Source organism: Anastrepha ludens, chromosome 6 (genome assembly GCF_028408465.1).
Source record: "Anastrepha ludens isolate Willacy chromosome 6, idAnaLude1.1, whole genome shotgun sequence".
In the NCBI taxonomy this organism is placed as follows: domain Eukaryota; kingdom Metazoa; phylum Arthropoda; class Insecta; order Diptera; family Tephritidae; genus Anastrepha; species Anastrepha ludens.
The window spans coordinates 21502074-21516782 of NC_071502.1; the positions used below are offsets into that span (position 1 = coordinate 21502074).

Below are 14709 nucleotides of genomic sequence, written 5' to 3' on the forward strand. Positions count from 1 at the left end.
GGATAATTTAAAATAAAGACGAGATTGCTCTGTATAATTACACGACCAGTGACGCACCTGCGTGTCGAAGACATTCCGTAAAAGTATGCCAAACTGTAGATATAAATTCGCCGCATCGTTGCGGCAGTCGTGTATGACCTTGATGACATTATCATGTTCTAACAGGGTCTTCAAACCGCCGTCACTGATTATCTCAGGACAGCTGCGCACGTCAAAGATGAATGCCTCACCGCGCGTGGTGCCGATTTCAATAAGGGTTATCTCACCCTTTACGCCCAAATTGATGCCTTCAAAGTCCAGCGAAATGACTATACTCTGATGGTTCTGCGCAAACTTCAGCATCGCCTCAGTGACGAACATGGAATGCTTCACATTAGCAATGACCGTCGTGTTCTGCAGCACTTTTATCTTCCAGGTATCGCCGATGAAGTAATTGTGACTAGGTGAATGTGCTGCGTTGCTATTAGAAGACGCCGTTGTAGTTGAGGCTAAGTTTGCGTTTGCCGCGCCACTACCAGCGGTGGTGGCGTTAATGTTATTGGAATGCACGGGGCTTGATTGGGAGGAGGAGTTTTGGGGGTTATAACCAACAGATGCACCGCCAACCTGATTTGCCAGCGATTGCTTGTCTTTTTCATAGTTCTCGGCCAATGTCCGTATCACCAAGTTATTGACACGCTGCTTCAATGTCTGATTCAGACTATTCAGGCGCTCTGTGGGTGCCTGTGTCGGTATGGCGGCATTTTGCAGTGAATTCAAATTGATTTGACCACTCAACGGATTTTGATTATTGGTGCCCGACGGACCATATGAGGAGCAAGTGCTCGGACTGGGGCAATTGCGATCGCAGAGATTCTCCAAGTGCACATCCGCCATTTGTATGAAGCTGTCAAAGCCCGAGTTGGGTTCTGAACGTGATTGTGACGTATTGTCCGTCGTTGTTGCTGGGCTCGACATATTGTATACGGGCGCGTTCAGCTTGAAATTCGGTGATGTAATATTGCAATTGTTGTTGTTGTTGTTGCTAAGGTTATTCCCATTGAAACTTTGTGGCGTTGAGGCATTGTTGTTGCTCGCAAAATTACGTATCGCTGACGATTGCAAACGCTGTTGTATGGCGCTAAGTGCTGGCTGCGCTGCCGCTGGTGGTGGCGACTGATTCTTGAACTCCACATTATTGATATTGTTGTTCAGCGAATTGTATTGTTCACGCGAACGCGCCTGTGCCTGCTGTATATACGAATCACTCAGCCGTGGCTTCTGCAACAGCGTGACTAGATTGGCTTGTATGTGAAAGCAATCGGAGAAGAGCTTGAGGAAAGTCGAGAGATCATTGGGGGTTTTGAACATGCGCAACCATTGCTCCTGCGGGAATCGCGCTGTCAACAAATGAAATAAGCGATCCACTAAAATGGGGCCCTTCGTTTCGATGCATTGCGCAAAGAAATCCAACATCTGCTGGGTGGCTTTAGTATCAATGTTGCTTTGCGGCAAGTGCAGACGGTCCTGTGCCGGTATGTCCGTCATATCATCGCAACCCACAAGCATCACGTGATCGTCGACCACTTTAAAGATATCCGTATGCTTCTGCAGAAACTCAGTGAATTCCTTTATATGCTGACCTGAACATTTATAAAAATGGAAGAAGAAAAATTGAAAAAAGAAAACAATTATTCAACGTCGTTGCACATGAATGCTTCCAATGCTGCGCGCTACCCACCTGATATGTGTCGCACCTGTGGCGATGCCTGCGAGCGGTGGCCCAGCAAGCTACGCACCGGCACCTCCACACCAATGCCATACTGTAGCATTTTATTTTTAAAGTAGTCTTTAGCCTCTTTAATGTAATCACGCCGCCCGCCTAAGCCACTATCGTCCTCTGAGGCGTGCTGATAGGTATTCACCTTCACATAGTCGCCATCGATAACAAAGATTGATGGATGCTGGGCAAGCAGCTTCTTCAAGCCTAAAATGAGTAAGGGGGGACCAATTTGTAAGTATGGTTGAGAACAATTGAAAGTGTGTCACTTGCTGACAGCTAAGCAACTGAAAGTATTCTTCAACACACGAGTAAGTAAATACATACATACATACATACATACATACATATGTACAGATATAAATAATTATAATTAATGCAAAGATAAGCAAAAAAGCAGGTGACTGACAAGACTTTTAACATTTTAGGCAATCAAGTACTCTTAATTGATGGCCGTTGAAGGCGTCATTAGAGATAAAAACGTTTCAAAATTAAGTGAAGGCCGATCAAATCAGCTGCTTTACTTAAACGATTTTGGTTGTTTGCGCACTTAAGATATACGGACAAGTTTTTGGTGACTATTCCCTGCAGGAAAGCTGATCGAAATATGGCCCATCCTCCGACCGGTTGGTTGCTGTTGTAGGTAGATAGGTGAAATGGTTGAAGTGCCGGTCTGACACTCCTCAAGTAGCACTAAAGCGCCGTTTTGATACCATTTTTAGACCTCCAACAGGCATATATCTACAGCCAGTCAGAGCTTTTGATATAATGGAGGAGATTGATTGGATTTAGGTTGTCTCACTGTCCCAGGTTGCCAAACCCAGACATCTACAGGGAAAGTGCTTAACAGTATCCTTCTCTGAAAGGTCCCCACAGCTTCTGCAATGGAGGTTACATGGTAAAACTACCTTTTCCGCGTGTGTTCCGATCGTCCAGTGACCGTTAAACACAGCTACGTGTTAGGAAATTGAATGGCGAAATTAAAACCGAATATTGGAAATCGAAAATTGAATAATGAGCCGAAAGGTGACGTTAATTAACCGCCTATAAGGTATTTAAATTTTGTTGTTGCAAACTTCTTATACATCTTAATGAATGCATAATACATCCACCATATTGTGTCAAAATTCAATCGGAGCAAAATTTACGGATTTCTGAGTATTTGAGCGTCAGTTGCCCAGATCGTGTCTCTTTACTTGCTAAACTTTCAAGCTAAGCGTTTTTCGAAAACTTATTATTTTTGTATTATTTTTTTTTGTATTATTTTTTTTTTTGTATTATTTTTTTGAATGTTTCAACGTTCGAGATAGACTAGCAAGTACAGCAATCAGACACAATTAAGCCCATTCTACTGCACTCGGTTTCCCTTTTTAATTTTCTTGAATTATACTCGACCTCTGACGAAATCTGAGTAGATCTTGTGGTGCCAAGAAGCCAAGGTGGTCGCTTCTTAGCACATCAGTGCCAAAGACCTCAAGCCTGATTCAAGCGAAGACCGGGTAGACGCACAGAAAGTGTCCGCCGTCTCATTCTCCTCTCCACATGGTGGGAAGAGTGCACTGTTTGAGATGCCCACCTTTTCCATGTGCCTTGGCCCGTCATCAGTCCAACCAGCCTCCTACAGTTCCGTCTGCTTAGTGACAAGAGGAACTGGCACAATCGGTCGGACATAACAGGTAACATCAGTTTTGTCCATCTGCAGTCTCTCTCAGCCTGCCAAGCTCGCTTGTGGGTTAGAGTAACCCGTTTGCTAACCGTGGCTTTGATGGCTGCAGAGTGGCAGTGAGGCCAACTTCCTTGAGCCGGAGCCCATTCTGGCTAAAGAGTCAGATATCTCGTTACCTGCGATACCCACATGTCCTGGGGCCCATGTTAGTATCAGGCTATAATAGCCTACCGACATAGTTCAGCCTAGATTTACAGAACTCGACTACCCTTGAAGTGGTTGGCGGGCTATTTAAGGTCATGAGCGCAGCTTGACTGTCGTTGCAGGTACATATAGATCTGCCTCGCCATCTGTTTTCCACAACAAAGTTCATTGCTTCTTGAACAGCATACACCTCCGCTGGAAGCAGAGATGCATCATGCATTCCAAGAGCAAAGTGCAATTTTATCCTGCTGGATTCCACGTAGACCCCAGAGCCGGCCAAGCTCGGTCCTGGAGCCATCCGTGAAAATGCGAAAACAGTGTTTGCCGGGCTCATTTTCAGAGTTTAACCACAGTTGAGCTTCTGGCAGCACCACACTGTATCTCTTGTCAAGCACGACTCTGGATGGCATGAAGTCAAGGAGCATGGAGAGATTCGTTGGATCGATGTCCTTGCCTTCTCTGTTGTCCAATGACGGACGGAATATGTACGTCCCATTGTGTTTCAGCCTGCAGATGGCATTCAAGGCCTCTCCTTGGATGAAAGCATCAAGTGGTGGTAGACCAATAAGAGCATCTAATGCCGGGCCTGAAGTATTCGGAAAAGCTCCGGTGCAACAGATGGCCACAGTGCGTTGTAGTCTCGATAAGGTCCTCCCGACTCCTGCTCATCCAGACCACTGATGCGTTGTTGATAATGAATATTATCATAGCCGTGTATCTATTGCTACTAACTGTTCAATAAGCTTTGCGACGTAAAAATATTTTCGAAAAATCTACGAAATGGCGCTACAAATGAACTCAGTGTTGTCACTGAATTAATTTCGAATTTACGATGTAGCCATTCGAACTTTAATGCCTTTTTCACAGATTGAGAGATAGGGCTGAATATTTTCAATAGTTTTTGAAACTTTCATCCATCAAATGTGCCAGCGAATATCTTAATCTGATATGTACGAGTATGTGTATATGTACATATAAAGAAGTATATAGAATTTTCGTGCATAAACACAAAAATTAAATCACTGATTAAAAATCACTTTGCCACATTTGCAAGTAACACGACAAAGAGTCCATGTTGTGCCACAACTTAAAGACAATTTACTCCTACTCTACTTGCACGTCCGCTCCGCTCCGCTCCACTCCACTCTACTCTATTTCCCTCCATTTCCACAAGCATTCACTTCCTTTGTACTTATAAATATGACTGCTTTTCCTACTAGTGCTTCTACATATTTAAATGTGTGTATGTATGTATGTATGTATATATGTAAATATTTGGCTAAAGAACTAAAGACACGCTCCACTTTACAATCGAATAAAATGGAAAAACTTGTTGTATGGCATTGCGGGCGTTTTCCATTTCCATTTTCATAGTGCGATTGTTAAATGTGGCAACAACAAGAATGCAGCGCAACAGTAGCAAGTAAATGGGGCTGCAACAGATTTTCGCCGATAGCAAATATCCATATTGTATAGTGAATATTTGTAAGTTGCTGTATGGAGAGTAATAAACGAGAAGCAAAACAAAGTAAAAATAATAATCATACGAGAGTAGAAACTAAAAAGTAGCAAACCATCAACTAAAGTAAAACAAGACTTGATAGAAGCCAACATTTGTGTATATGTATGTATATGTGTGAGTGTGTATGAGTATATGAGTGAGGAAAATCAATGCTTACTTTTACAAAATGCAAAACAAAAGCCAAATTTAAAACAATAACAGGAAAGCTTTAATTTACCGGCACACAGATCTTAAGACAAAGTAAAGGGTGTTTAAGTTTCATGGGCCGGTGTTGATTTTGAATAAAATACAATTTTTTTAGGAAATTTTTGTCATTTCTCTTTATTATGATAACATCGGTATGGTTCAATTACGTATGGAAAATATCGGCCAAATGGCCGCCGCGGACTCGGTGGCACACCTCCATCCGATGATCCAAATTTTCGATGACGCTGAGTCATAATTGAGGTTCTATGCCGTTAATGTGCCGAATTATCTCATCCTTTAGCTCTTGAATTGTTGCTGGCTTATCGACGTACACATTTTCTTTCAAATAACTCCAAAGAAAGAAGTCCAACGGTGTCAAATCACATGATCTTGGCGGCCAATTGACATCGCCGCGACGTGAGATTATTCAGTCATCAAATTTTTCGCGCAAAATCTTGGATTATCATTCGCCCAAATGATTAAAAAATGATTTTCTTCACGAAGTGCTCGATATGCATTTTGATTTGAACGCCCGTTTTCATAATAAGCCTAAATAACTTTAACGCGTTGCTCGATTGTGTATCTTTCCATGGTTCAAATTGAGTTAGTCTGAAATGTCAAATGAAATGAAGAAAAAAACTTGACGTTTAGGTGTGGTTCACATTCAACATCAGCCCTTGAAATGTAACCACCTTTTACGTAATGCATGGACTAAAAAGTCACGCGCCTAACACACAGATGGCATAGTTTTATTGCATTCATCTCTTTTTCAGTTAGTACTAACCTTAAAAAGATATTCTATTCATTAGTTCGTGAGTTATTGTGCTAAAAGTGACGCTACTTTTGTTATTTTCAAAACAATGGATAAAAAAGAATTCCGTGTTTTAATTTTACACTGCTTCTTGGTGGAGAAAAATACTATTCCAGCGAAGAAATGGCTTGAAAAGTGTTATGGGGACTCCGCTCCATCAAACACAACAATAAAATGATGATTTGTTAACTTCAAACGTGGCCTTAGAGATATCGATGATGCACAACGCAGTAGACGTCGAAATAAGACGGTAACACCAGAAAACAAACAAAAAATCCACACAATCGTTTTGAATGATCGAAATGTAAAGTTGCGTGAGTTAGCTGACATCGCTAAGATATATAAAGAGCCTCTTGGTTTTACAGGTAGAGTAGAATGGGGTAAGATAGGTATGGGGGCACAATAGGTAGGTGGAGTTTTCGTCGCACTGTTTTTGCAGAGGTCACTCGTCTTATGTGAATTGAATACGTGGTGGGGAACAACGTTCGCAACTGTCATTTCGCCCGTCACCATTGATTAGTTATCCTAGTTCTGGCGTCGTTCAGTTTTTTGTCAGCTTTTCTCCGACATAGCATTTTTTTTATTCTACGGTGCAGTGCATTTAATGTATGTAAATATTTGTCAGGTGAGTTTTATTTTACGTAGAAAATAATGCTGAACACGAATAATGTGTTAGTTTTTTGGCATTTTTGTTTTTAAAAAAAATATCGACACCAACATAAAACATGTGCTTGGGGGCACTATAGGTCAGCCGTCTGGGGGCATTATAGGTCACTACTTTTAATTGAATAAAATAAATTTTAATTGTTTTTGCAGCAAAATGGTGCGTAATTATGTGCGAAAAACGCCGAAACGAAGTGAAGAAGACGTAAAAAACGCAATCGCGGCAGTCCGAGATGGCGCTAGTGTTCGATCAGCCTCTAAACAATTTAAAATTCCGTTCGAAACATTACGTGCTCGCGTGATAAATTAAAGAAAAATTCTTAACTTTTATAACATGTGCAGTGTTCATACTCTATAAGTAAAAGTTAAAACATTAATTTCCAAGCCATGTACATTGTTCTTTTCTCCTCACATATCGTGCCCCCCGATTTTGAAAATATCGAAAAAAAGACCCTTTGTCTTATTGAATGCAGCTTCCAAAATATTTAGCCAAACATAAGTCATTATAACCAAAATGTTAGCAGATAAATAACCTTTCAAAACCTTGCTTATTTTTCAAAATCAATGCAAAAATACCGTAGCAAGAGCTCTCCAAACAAAAATGACCTATCTTACCCCATTCTACTCTACCTATATTGCACGAGCATTTGACTATGAGAAAGCTCTGTTGAGTGAAAGCTCAAAGTGAGTGCCGCGTTTGCTTACTGTTGACCAAAAATAAGACAACGCAACGTCTCACAAGTCGATCAAAACAATGGTCGAATCTTCCACAACCACCGTATTCTCCAGATTTGGCTCCTCTGGCTGTTCACTGACCTTAAGATCATTCTCGCCGATAAGAAATTTCGCTAGAATGAAAACATTATCGCTGAAACTGAGGCCTATTTTGAGCTTTCTTAGTACTGATCTCGTTGCCCACTGCGAGCATGAAACATCAAATGCTAAACTAATTTCCTAATAGTGGTCGCTCTCGGCAGGCAACGACACAAACCCTCGAGTGCATTTCTCCCTTCAAAAGTATTAATTTGGAGAATAAGTTCGTAGCGTTTTTACCGAAGACTTTTATTTAAATAAAAAACAATAATTATATCAGTAAATTAATCAATAGGTATATATTCGACGTTGCTGTTTACAACCTCTTGCCACCTCACGACCAATGTGTTGATGCCGTTTCGCTAAAAATTGCCTGCTCTAGTGTTCAGAAGAAGTTGTTGAGCCAGTTTTTGAGCATCTCCTTGTTACAGAAGGTGACGCCCTTCATATGGTTTGACTGGGAGGGGAAAAGATGGTAATCGGACGGTGCAAGGTCCGGAGAATACGGCGGATGCTAAGGGACCTCCCATTCGAGCTCTTCGAGTGCAGCTTTGATGAATTGTGCAACATGGGACCTGGCGTGGTCGTGAAGGAGTATGGTTTGACCATGTCGATCAGGTATTTTCAGTCGAATAGCCTCACTCACGCGGTGTAGCTGGGCAATGCAGAACTCCTTGTTTATTGTGGCATACTCTCCCAGCCTCACCAAACACATATCACATTCTTCTTTGAATGAAGATCCGGCTTGATCCTTGACCCTGGATCCACCCACTCATTTCTTTACTTCATATTGATGTATAGGCATCATTTCTCATCTCCCGTGACTATTCGGTACAAAAAATGCTGTCTATGAACTGCGAGTTGCTCGATGACGAGCGAGATGCTGAGAAGCAATTTGTAGGCGACTTTCTGTGCTTTTTTCATTGAGTTCGTGTTGGACCCAGGCTCCCAATTTTTCGTTAAATCCCATTGCCTGAAGGTGATTAAGAATCGTTTTATAATCGCAGTTAATTTTTTCCGCTTTTTGACCACCGCACTCCTTCAAAAGTAATTTGAGACGTTTTACATCGTATACAGAAGGTCTTCCGCTGCGGGACGTATCACCAACGTCAAAGTCGCCATTTTTGTACTTTGCAAACCATTTTCGTGCTGTAGACTTGCCTATGACAACTTTTCCATACACGTCGCAAATATCCCGGGTTGCTTCGACAGCTTTTTGACCTCGACGAAAAGCAAAGAAGAGCAGGGGGCGAAAATGTTGATTTCCATTTCTAAGCCTCAAAACTAATAAAAAACTAAGTAACTCAAAAATACATTTAACATATTTTTGTAGATCAGAAAGAGTTCTATCGAATGAATACTTATTCTTTGCCAAACAGCAAACAAATCGTTGTGTAATAAAAGAAAATATAAAAACGCTATGAACTTATTCCCCAACCCAACATTTTCATAAAAACATCTGTCGCTTGAAAATGGTTTTGAGGAACAACTTAAAAAAACACACCTTTCAAATTCGAGAAGAAACTCGACAAAGCGACTAACAGAGGATGTATACAATTAGATATAATTTTTTATAATTTACGTGCATTACATTTCTACCTTCAAAAGTTCTTATATTTGGCCCACCCTTTTTATGAGCTTTGTATGTAGGTAATACAATACAATGTAAATGATGAAACTTTATAGGTTGAACTGGAAAAGTTAAAGTGAATGTGGCAAGCTGAGCCGGCAAACAATGTAAAATAATCAACTAGGAAAAGGGGAATTCAGGGCAAAAAACTATACGAAAAGAAAAGTTGCTGACGAACGATAATGAAAACAATAACTTTACAACAAAACTGGTGTGAAGTGAAATGAGGCGCCTGATGTTTATGAGATATGCCCATTTGCTTCTATGGAAGTTAGTATGATTACTCGAACATATGTTGTTTAAACATGTATATGTATATGTGTGTGTGGATAAATATGAATGTACTCACCACATCAAGCATTCAATTATGGTAAAGGAAGCAGCCAGCCAGCGTCAAATGATGATGTCGGTTTTTTGATTTCCCGCTGTTTGGGTTGTTGACTGGTAGGCTGGTTGGATGGCAACATTTTTGCTGTCGCATTGACTACTAACTGTTTGTTAGTTATTAGATTTCTAATGACTGATTGTTTTATTATATTTACGTGCTCATTTTAAGTTCGTGCGCGTTAGTTGATAGTCAGCTGTGCATGGGGATGCGTTCTCCCAGCATTAACCAGTCAAAAAACCAATTTGGCAAACGTGAAAGCATAAATAAAAAAATAAAGAATTGGTGCGTACACTTCTGCTGGGTGTTTGGCCGAGCTCCTCCTCCTATTTGGGGTGTGCGTCTTGAAGTTGTTCCACAAACGGAGGGACCTACAATTTAAGCCGACTCCGAACGGCAGATATTTTTATGACGAGCTTTTTCATGGCAGAAATACACTCGGAGGTTTGCCATTGCCACCCGAGGGGCGACCGCTATTAGAAAAATGTTTTTCTTAATTTTGCTGTTTCACCGAGATTCGAACCAACGTTCTCTCTGTGAATTCCGAATAGAATGGTACAAACATAAAAAAAAAAAAAAAAAAAAATAATTGGCGCGTACACTTCTGTTAGGTGTTTGGCCGAGCTCCTCCTCCTATTTGTGGTGTGCGTTTTGATGTTGTTCCACAAAATGGAGGGACCTACAGTTGCAAGCCGACTCCGAACGGCAGATATTTTTATGAGGAGCTTTTTCATGGCAGAAATACACTCGGAGGTTTGTCATTGCCTGCCGAGGGGCGACCGCTATTAGAAAAATGTTTTTTTTAATTTCGGTTTCACCGAGATTCGAACCAACGACCTCTCTGTGAATTCCGAATGGTAATCACGCACCATCCCATTCGGCTACGGCGGCCGCCATGGTACAAACATACAGAACTTTGAAAGGGTCTGTCGACAGAGTTTTAATAAAAACATCATCATAAAATGACATCATCGGCCCCAAACAACCGCGCTGTTAGTTCTGCCTTCTCCAACCTGGATAAAGAGGCAAAGCGAATGGGTCTGGTAGTTAACGAGAACAAAACGAAGTACGTCCTGTCATCAAACAAACAGTCGGCACTCTCGCGTAACGGCACCCACGTCACTGTTGACAGTTATGATTTTGAAGTTGTAAGAGACTTTGTTTACCTACTTAGGACCCAGCTGGCGCCGGTTAGCACGAGAAAGAAACGACTGGCGCGCTTTATTAAACTCGGCCAAAATCGCTTAAGTGGTTATCGCGCCAATTAAGAAGAAGATGTTTTGATGCTCTGAATACTCTTGACTTCTTACCTCCCCCTAGATTTAGAATGATTTACCGCTTGGCTTGCCGCAACTAATCAATGGTGCGATTTAGGTGTTGAACACGCGGTCATCACACTCAGGCTGGGTCCAAACAATCCAGTTGACTATTGTTTGAATGAAACAAATATTCATAGGTTATTTATGTAGTACTAGAATTCCAAGCTAGACGTGAGTGAGTCGGAACAACTGCTTACGGTTTATTACTGATGGCTCAAAGCTTGGCGATAAAGTTGGCTTTGGTGTCTCTGTAAGTGGCCAAAAGTAAGTACCTCCAGAACTCACGAGTCAATGAATATAATACCATGGAATTTTAGCATATCTTTTTTTAAGATTAGTACTAACTGAAAAAGAGGTGAATGCAATAAAACTAGTGCCATTTATGTGTTAGGCCCGGGACTTTTCAGCCCTTGTGTTATATGTATAAGTATATATATATGTAGACGCGGAAGAAATTCCATGAACACCCAGCCATACACATACATTTATAAATACTAATAAACATTTAATCAATCTTTTATTAAAAACAAACCGCCGTGAGCATATTAACACAAACATAACGCGGCATTGTCATTTGGAGAATTGTAATGGTGATGTGAGGGCTACGTATATCACAGACGCACATACATACATATATGACGTTGCCTGGAGATAAGTACAGCCGAGTAAAGTCAGAAAAAGGCAAAACAAACGTTAAACCAGCCAACGAAGTGTCCAACAATGCAGCAAAGCAAAGTAGACCACACTAACCGTAGTTGAGGCAGCCACCAACATAAATCAGGTCACACTCAAAGTAACGCAGCTGCCAGTGTGAATTTCGCTGCAGCGTCAACTATTGTGTTGACACTAACACACCAGCAAACCTCTGCGCCTCAGCCATCAACCTGCATTATATGCCTTCCCATAATGTGACATGACAGCCGCCGCCACTTACACTGACGATTATATAACAGAATTTTGTTGACGTTGCATGATGGGCTTACAATGTTAACTCACCAGCGTACAATGAACTACCGCCCACCGGGCCCGCGTATGTCTGCCTGGCCACCGAACGAGCGCATAAAGGAATATGATTGAATTAATTCAAATGCATTCATACACTGCGTACTTGTCATGCAAATGAGCTGTGATTAATAGAAATGTAAATAAATTATGCTGAATTGCCTATGCGCTTGCCTTTTCACTGTTTTGCCGTAGTGCTTATGTGGGCTGTAGCGCTCCACTATATACATACATAAGTACATACCTACACTAGATAGATGGATACATAGTTGTTTGATGGGAATTTAATGCGCCGATCACGTCAAATTATGCTGATGGCGGCGATTTAAGGGAAAGCATTAGCGGGAGTAGTCGTGGTGTGGCATAAATATGTAAGGGAAAATCTTTCAAATTTTTAAAATCATTTAAATGAATAAATAAGTAATACATACTAAGTGACTGGAACCCCCAAGAAAGCCGCACCTGGGCACGACTGCTGCAGTCAGAAACACTTGCCATGCAGTTTAGCTGGAATGAAGTTTAGAGATTGACGCAAAACAGACCCGCATGGAAGAAATTCGTAGCGGTCCTATATTCCACACAGGAACTCTAGGAATTTTGATGACTAAGTACTAGACAGAAAATGTGCATTAGTCCTCTGAGATTGGAGTTTTTGAAGAGGCCCGAATCTTACCGAAGTTGTAAAAAGTAACGATTTGCCAAGAGTTTTTTAAAATACCGAGTTTAAAAATTTTTTTAATATAATTTGATTTAATTTGTATAAAGTGAAATTCTTAATGTATTTAGCATAGTGGTTTTCAGATAATGTAACTTTAAAAAGTAGAAGTATGTACATACAGGGTCCGGCACTCGAAGTGTAACCAATTTCAGACAGCTTGCACAGCTGATACACGGGCATCAGCTGTCTGTTAGTTGGCTAAATGACAATCCAGCGTATTGTTTATAAGCGCGCGGAAGCATTTTGCTGAGAGTAAACGCGAAAAAAATCAGTAATGGATTTCAAACGAATAGTTTGATTGCATTATATTTGGCTGGAAAAAAACTCGTTACAATGATACTGGTAGCATCGTGACACGTCATGGAGGTGGTCAAAAACAAAACTGCAACGTCACGTGAAATGGTTCTAAAGTGAAGAAGCGACTTGAGCGAAATCCCCGACGCAGTGTCAATCAAATGGCGAAAGAACTGAAAATATCTGACCGTAGCATCCGCCGCATACTGAAAAATGATCTCAAAGCCAAGCCTTACAAGATCCAAAAGGTGCATGATCTCACACCAAAGCAGCAACAAGTCAGACTTGAGAGAGCGAGGCAGTTGCTTCGCTTGCCGAAAGCGGTCAATTTCCGAACATTGTGCTTTCTGACGAAACAATTTTTCAAATTGAGCTATTCGTAAACTCCCAAAACGATAGATTTTAATTGACTGACGGTACATACGAGAATTTGAGTCATCCATTGTCCACCAGGAGGCAGCATCCGCCACAGGCAATGGTTTGGGCCGCTGTAATCGAGCCTGGCGTCAAGGTAAATGCGAAATGTTATCGGGAAAGTATTCTGGAGGTCGCTTTGAAGCCGTGAGCAAGCAAACATTCGGTGGCAGACCATGGACGTTTCAACAGGTTACTCGGCACCGTCTCACAAAGCTCGAGTGAGCGAAGAATGGTTAAAAAACAACGTTCCGAACTTCATAATATCCACACAATGGCTCTCAAATTCAACAGACGCGAATCGGATGGATTATTTTCTTTAGCACACTCAGGTCCGAACTAAATGGTTCACCAGTCTCGAGGCGCTGAAAAAAGCCATTGCCCGCGAGTGGGCCAAAATACCTGCAAGTCACATTCGGACAGCTTGCGATTCGTTTCTGGACCATCTCAAGGCCATAGTCAAGGCAGCAGGTGGCCATATCGAACAAAAGTGAAATGATTCTTAATTTTGTATTATTTTCACACATTTTTTACTTTGAATTGAATAAAAGTAATTTTCCAAACTAAATTTACGGCCTTTTTAATTGCTTATACTTCGAGTGCCGGACCCTATAATCGTAAGGTAATCTGCCAGTCCATTTTGAGATGAGTGAAGAGCTCCTGACAGTTGCCATATACTCAAATATACTCTAATCCCTTTCATATAACTTCGAACTAACTGGAGCTCGCTGCGTTCACTTCATTCCATATATTACATCTCTTGCAATCGTTTCTTGATTTGATGAGGATGAAGAAGGATCAGCTCGCACCACAATTCTCGTACATATTAAAAGCAAAAAAGTAATTCGCAAATAAGTAAGGTTTATATAAACGTGTGGGTAAATAAATAATACTCATGGACTTTCATTCACTTCTAAATGCACGCAACAAAATTTTATTTTCATGTTTATACTTTATTGAAAATTCAAAATGATTTAAGTGCTGCTATCGCTGTTGTAAATATTTCAGTGCACATAAATACAGATATTTATTACACCAAATAAGCTTTTAGGCCACTTCCAATATGGGCGAGTAAATATAATACAGAATGTGAATGTGAGCATAATCTTAAATTTGAATAGGGAACCGTAAAATCGTAAAATACGTGCCACATAATGCACCTGTTTGCCAGCGTGTATGGGTATTCGTATGCATGTTTGTATGTATGTGGGAGTACACTCAGAATGTGGCAAGTATGCCAGTTGAGCAGTGCAAATGTCCTTCTAGTATTTCTTATCGGGTTGTGTGTTAGTGCACACAAGCAAAGTGTGGAAGAATCATGTC

The 14709-nt window shown here is 41.0% G+C and overlaps 1 protein-coding gene across 3 annotated transcripts in view; it reads right to left on the reverse strand.

The window, feature by feature from the left end:
* The window catches only part of LOC128867389 (uncharacterized), a 58134-nt gene that overhangs the window by 10835 nt on the left and 32590 nt on the right, over window positions 1-14709 (reverse strand). For all 3 annotated transcript variants that reach the window (XM_054108555.1, XM_054108557.1, XM_054108556.1), the window contains exons 3-4: window positions 1721-1966; window positions 58-1622 (exon numbers count right to left, since the gene is read on the reverse strand). In XM_054108555.1, coding sequence (XP_053964530.1) covers window positions 58-1622; window positions 1721-1966 — 1811 coding nt within the window. The remainder of the gene's footprint in view (window positions 1-57; window positions 1623-1720; window positions 1967-14709) is intronic.